Here is a 6,707-nt window from a genome sequence, read left to right as displayed (position 1 = left end):
TACATGTGCTATATTGATTCACAACCTTAACACGAAAATGACGTGATCCATTAAGAAGTAGGAGATGTTACATTAGAAATGTGAAAAAAGAGTATAAATATTGATTTGTAAAAGCCCTTTTAAGTGTAGGTGCATGCAAATCATATAAGAGTATTTACATTATGCTAATATTTAGTAAATTTTATCTCCGATGATTAATTGACCTATGATTTTATATCTACAAAATTTCTTGAAAATTCAAATATATAGGTAATTTTTTCATCATGTATACCTCATGTGAATTGATTATTGCCATATTCCCAATTATTGTTAAAATAGAAGGAGCATAGGAATAAATTTAAATTTTGATATTGAAGTATTGTATTATCATTCAACCTCTAGCTAATTCTATTGATAAAGAAGGCACTTTCAACCATTCATATGATCAATCTCAAATTTGGAAAGCTTTACATATCTCTCTACTATACCCATTAAGCTTTCCATCTTCGTCATCATTCTTTGAGACAATATTTTGCTTTTAACTAAAAATGTGTTCAAAGACAATTTCAAACCACAATTTGAATGTAATAAATTTGAATTAAACACAAGAAGAAATTTCTCTACAAGTTATGAAAAGTACAAAAAAGGAATTAAATTCTACAAGATAATTAACCAAAACAAAGATACTAATATTTTGAGTCTTATGTTAGACCCTTACAAAACTCTTACAAGCAAACCTAATTTGAAAAGAGCCCTTGTATTTAATCTTAGGCTGCCTTCATGTTGGCCTTGGTCAGCCTTCCTACAGTCTTTCTATTTTTAATTAAGAATCATGATTTTCTTTTGTTGTTTACCAGATGGTCTGCCATTTGACAAGTCATCAAAAGGTGGTTCCCACTCATATAATTTGGACAGCATTACTCTAAAGGTAAGTCCCGCATATAGAATTTGGACAATAGCAGCAAGAGTGCGTGATGAACCAGAATAAAAAAACCTACAGATATTTGGTTCCATTCTATGCTCTATGTCTGTATCATAACCATATCTATCGCTCATACCCTTTCACGAAAGTGAGTGGAGAAGAAGACAGAAAAAGTGAAGAAGCCATGGCAACATCGAGTCCCACACGGTTCGTAATATTTCCAGCTATTCTCTTCCTCATTGTTCTCATCCCTTTGTACCTGTCACCCATAAATCGAAACCAAAACATCCTCCGCCATTTGCTCCCTACGGATTCAAACCTTTCAGAGACAACTCACCAAACCCTTCAAACCTCATCGTCCCCATCTCTGTTGCCGAAAAATGATTCTGCAGATGGGGTTCCCTCAACTTCCACTGATGGAGCCAGTGCAACTAACGAGATTAGGAAGCGTTTCAGAGTGCGTGATAATCTACCACTTCAGCAATGATTTCTGTTTGGTTTGAAGCTTAATAACAATTTCGTTCATTAACCGTTTGTTTTTCCTTTTCTTTTCTTTTCTTTTTTGGGTGCAATTTTATAGGAGAAAATGAGTCATGTGGAGAGGATTGAAGAAGGTCTGGCGAGAGCCCGAGAGGCAATACGCAGGGCGATTCAGAGGAGGAATTATTCTTCAGAAAAGGAAGAAACCTTCATCCCAAGAGGAGACGTCTACAGAAATCCGTATGCATTTCATCAGTTAAGTTCAAAGCTAATTCATTCTATCGAGGAAGAACAATTTAATTTCTAAACTAGAGACATGCATCATCTTTATTTAGTTATTAATCTTTGGATTAATCTCTTTGGTGGCTTCATTATGCAGGAAAATTTGATTAAATAGGAACCTTACATCTTGAAAGATTTTTGTAAGTAGAATATGATGTTGAAAAACCATGATTTTGTTGACAAAGCAATGTGGCATTTCGTAATGCATGTTTGAAGAAGAAACTATCCCTAACTTATATTCTTAGATTCGGCTCATAATTCAAAATTTATTAAGAAATAATTAAATAAATAAAAAATGCTTCTATTATATGATTTAGAAACTTATCTTAGTTTGATTGTAGTTTCATATGATATTATGATTTTAAAATTAAACATAACAATAAAAAGGACAATTGAAGTAAAAAGTACATTTTAGGAGCCATCTTGAAGATTTAGAAACCTTAGCTACCAGTGACCAAACCAGCAAATGACTTAACAGTGGGCAACATCTAACTCTTGATTTTGGCGGGGCAAAAATGAACAAAAAGCATTTATAATCTAATGATAATTTAAAAAAATAATAATTAAAGGGGCATATGCTTCTTTTGGCATGCATTAGATCTGCCCTGTTAATTAATATTTAAATATATTTTCCTAATAAAAATTGAGTATTTGAAAAAATTTAAATAAATAAATCTTTTAAAGTATCTTTTTTTATTGGTATTCATTAAATGTTTCTTCCAATTTTTTTTTTCTTTTCACAAAAAAAAGTACACCAATTGAATTTATATTTAAATACTCATTAAATTGTCCATGAAAACATTTCTAATAACACTTTTACAATTATCAATTTGGAATGCCTTTCATTTTCTTCTATCAAATAAGAAATAAAAAAAAAATCGATGATAAAATATTAACCTCCACTTTATTTATTTAAAATTTTGAAACATTATTTTGACAAAAGGAGACATCTAGAAAGTCTCAAATTGATGATCCTACCTACCTAGTCTAAGAACAGTTCAATCTTTGTTTCATTAACCCATAAAAGGGTGTTTCTTTCTGATGGCTTGTAATGTAATTTTTTTTTATCAAAATTTAAATTATTTATTTACCAAATTTAATTAAAAAAAACCAATAAAAATATTTAAACTAAAAAGTCTTGTATAATTCGTAGAGGGTATATACAGCTGTTACTTATATATGTTGAGTCAATTGTGTGCATGCAAATTGAGAAAAGCCAAAACCTTGGCAACATTGGAAGAAATCTTAAAATAATTTATGAATATTCTTAATAATTGTGACGTGGCCTACCATTTATATCAGTAACAATAATAAGGATCCTCTTCATTTTCATTTTTTTTTTCCACACGCCTCATTGATGGTGCTATGATAAATTGGTGTAGAGTACAATTCCACGTCTTTTCTATATATGATTTCTAGGACACACTTCCATGTATTGAATTTATAGTAAGTTTAATTTTGGATTTGGATTAAATTGGTCCATTGAATATGATTGAAACTAAGTAGGAACAAATTCATATCGTTTTCATTCTTAATGTAATTATGAAGAATTAAACTTTGCTGATAGTTGCAGTTCATGGTCGATCCCTAGAGTGCAGGTAACATTTCATGTGTGTGAAATAACATATTTTTGGTTATATTTTACCATTTGAATACAAGTAACTTTAAGAGAAAGTATTATTTTTCTTATTTTTACTTTTTAGAATTTCAAATAAGTTATTTCTTATAGCATAGACTGATAATTTTTTGATGTTAATGGTGGGAGAATGCTTGCAAAAAGACTTAAGAAGATTGTCCTAATCAAGTAATGGTATTGAAAAATCTCATAGGAAGACATGAGGCTTTCAAAGGTCAAGAAGGTGATTCAGTTTATTCATAATATTGGATTGTTTGTTGGCTAATCACTTAATGCACTATGGAATCTGTATTTCATGTTCTTTTCTTTTCCATTTTTTTTTGTGTTAATATCTATGTAATTTTCAGTCCATTCCAACAACTTGATTAGTTTTAGTGACATTTTGTTTTTTTTTTTTTTTTGCATATTAGGTATTTATTGTAGGTAATCATATTTTTATTTATTTATTTATTATTATTAGTACTATTATTAAGAAGTCACATATCACCTTTGCTTATGTCAAAATGATTTAGGTTAATTAACAACCTATACTAGTTTTTGTTTTTATAAAAAACATTTACAAAATAATAGACATTTACTTTAAAAAATAATAATTTTTAAAACAGTTTAAAAAATATAAGCACTAAAATTTTTTTATTATCTCAAATTTTTAAAATTTTACTAATGTGCAAGAAAAGAAAGTAAATTCTATTTTTCTACAAGATTTTTACATTTTAATAATAGCTAGTAATATTTTTTTAAAATAAAAATAAATAAAACAGTACGACAAAATAATAATTACATTCTATTAGTTAATTAAATATCATATTTTCTTTATCAATTTTTGCCATCATGAAATTATATACTTCTCTTAGTCTCATAATACACCTACTTTACATGCATGTTCTTTTTATTGAATGAAAATTACATTTACTAAAATCCATCTCTTTTTTTTCTCTGCTTTTTTTTTTTTTTTTTTAAATCTCATTTATCAACTTAAATAACTCCTTTTTATAGGGTGAAATGACGAGTGAAAAGTTATAACTACTTTCTACTTATTGAGGCTCGCTTTTAACAATAAATAAATGATTTTATGTGTAGTGTTCTTATTAATTATATTTTTATTATAAACACTTTTAAAAATAAATTAGTATTATTTGACAATAATTTTAGAAAGTATTTTTAATTTTAGAAAGTGTTTCTAACATTTTTAATAATTAAAAATTTTTATTATTTAAGTGTTAGAAATACTAAAAATGTTTTTTAAAATTATTATCAAACACACTTCTAGAATGCATTTTATAGTAATTTTAGGAAGTGTTTTTACCTTTTCTAACATTTGAAAATTTTTATCTTTTGAAATATTAGAAATATAAGAAATATTTCATAAAATTACTATCAAACACATTCTTACTTGGTGTTTGAGTATAAACTTAAAAACAAATAATTTTCTAATGTTTTTTATTAGAATAAGATCGAATGAATTTTCAAAGAAAATCGTAGTATTAATTGTCAAGTAATCACTTCAACTGATTCTTTAAATTTTTAGTGTGTTCAAAAATTTATTAAACACCACATTTTTGTAAGAAAACACTTTCCATTATTAGAAAATGCTTTGAATCTCTTTTAAAATCATTTTCAAATGGGCTTTTAGTAAGATTTTTTTTTTCCCAAAAATTATACTTTCTTAGTTTATATCTCTCCAAAATAAAAATAAAAAAAACATGCGCGTGTTCTTAATAAGTATTTTTTTTCTAAAAATTATAATTTTATTATGTAAAGTAAGACTAAAAAACACTTTTTTATTATTATATCTAAAGACCAACATGTTCTCCCTAATAAATTTTTTTTTAAAAAAAAGTGCTACTATAGATTGTTATTAACAAAAACAATCTATTATTATTATTATTATTATTATTATTATTATTCAATTAAATCAATTTTCACAATTAATTTTTTCAATTTTATAATAGGAGTCATATAGAGATGGAGAAAAGATTCAAGATATGGGCATACCGAGAAGGAGATCAACCCCTAATGCATGACGGACCATCAAATGACATCTATGCAATCGAAGGGCAATTCATGGATGAGATAGAAAGTGGAAAGAGCCAATTTTTGGCTCGTCATCCCGACGAGGCGAATGCGTTCTACATCCCCATGAGTTTAACTAGAGTAGTTCATTTTATCTACGAGCCTCCACATTACCATGGTAAATGGATTCCACGATTGGTCACAGACTATATCAACTTTGTAGCAGATAAATATCCATATTGGAATAGAAGCAAGGGGGCTGACCATTTCTTGGTTTCTTGTCATGATTGGGTATATACATTTTCCCCATTACGTATGATGAATATTTTGGGATCCCTTGCAATTCTTTCGAATTTAATTAAGATTTATATGAAAAAGAAAAGAAAAATTTTAAATTGACTTAAGATCATATATGTTGAAATCTCAGGCACCAGACGTTTCAGCTCTAAAGCCTGATCTCTACAAGCATTTCATTAGAGCCCTCTGCAATGCCAACACCTCCGAAAGGTTCCACCCCATCAGAGACATCTCAATCCCAGAAATCAACATACCCCGCGGCAAGCTCGGTCCGCCCCACCTCGACCAGCCCCCCAACAAGCGTCCCATCCTTGCCTTCTTCGCCGGGGGCGCTCATGGTTACGTACGGAGTGTCTTGTTCAAGTACTGGAAAGAGAAAGATGACGAAGTCCAGGTTTTTGAGCGCCTTCCCCGTAATCGAAACTATAGTAAATCAATGGGGGACAGCAAGTTTTGCCTGTGTCCCAGTGGATACGAAGTCGCCAGCCCCAGAATAGTAGAAGCCATCGCTGCCGGCTGTGTGCCTATGATAATTTGCGATCACTACTCCTTGCCGTTCAGCGATGTTCTTGATTGGAGCAAGTTCTCCATATATATTACTTCCGATAAGATACCGGAAATCAAGAAGATTTTGAAAGCGGTTCCGACTGAGACGTATTTGGAAATGCAAAAGAGGGTGAAGCAAGTGCAGCGGCATTTCGCGATAAACCGGCCGGCGAGGCCCTACGATATGCTTCATATGATTCTTCATTCGGTGTGGCTGAGGCGCCTTAATGTTAGGTTGCCATCTTGATATTGTTTTTCTTCTGTCTTCAATTTGTTGTTACATGATGTATCCTGGAGTGGCTTAATTGAATTGTGAAATTTTGAATTTATAATTTGAGAATAATTGTTCTGAGGAGTTATCATTAGTTTTGAAATGTTCTTCATTGCAATTTATTGTAGCTCTCTTCCAAATTCTGAGTGTATTGAGTGTGGAACTGGTGTGCTTGAGTGGAGCCCAGTAGTCATAATGTATATATATATATATATATTTTAGATAATAGTTTTCCTCACAATTACCTCCTAAGATAGCTCCATATTTTTTGTTTGATAAGG

General features: G+C 30.0%; 1 protein-coding gene across 1 annotated transcript; it reads left to right on the top strand.

Moving 5' to 3' along the window:
* Window positions 1-765: 765 nt before the first annotated feature.
* Window positions 766-6,503, top strand: LOC100264230 (probable glycosyltransferase At5g20260). The gene is made up of 4 exons (XM_002266454.5): window positions 766-1,358; window positions 1,482-1,636; window positions 5,252-5,603; window positions 5,740-6,503. The coding sequence occupies exons 1-4, from the start codon at window positions 954-956 to the stop codon at window positions 6,400-6,402; spliced, it is 1,575 nt and encodes a 524-aa protein (XP_002266490.3). The 5' UTR covers window positions 766-953; the 3' UTR covers window positions 6,403-6,503.
* The last annotated feature ends 204 nt before the right edge of the window (window positions 6,504-6,707 follow it).

This window comes from Vitis vinifera, chromosome 11 (genome assembly GCF_030704535.1).
Source record: "Vitis vinifera cultivar Pinot Noir 40024 chromosome 11, ASM3070453v1".
In the NCBI taxonomy this organism is placed as follows: domain Eukaryota; kingdom Viridiplantae; phylum Streptophyta; class Magnoliopsida; order Vitales; family Vitaceae; genus Vitis; species Vitis vinifera.
The sequence above is the reverse complement of the archived record's forward strand: the minus strand, read 5'-3'. Positions and strand labels throughout refer to the sequence as shown.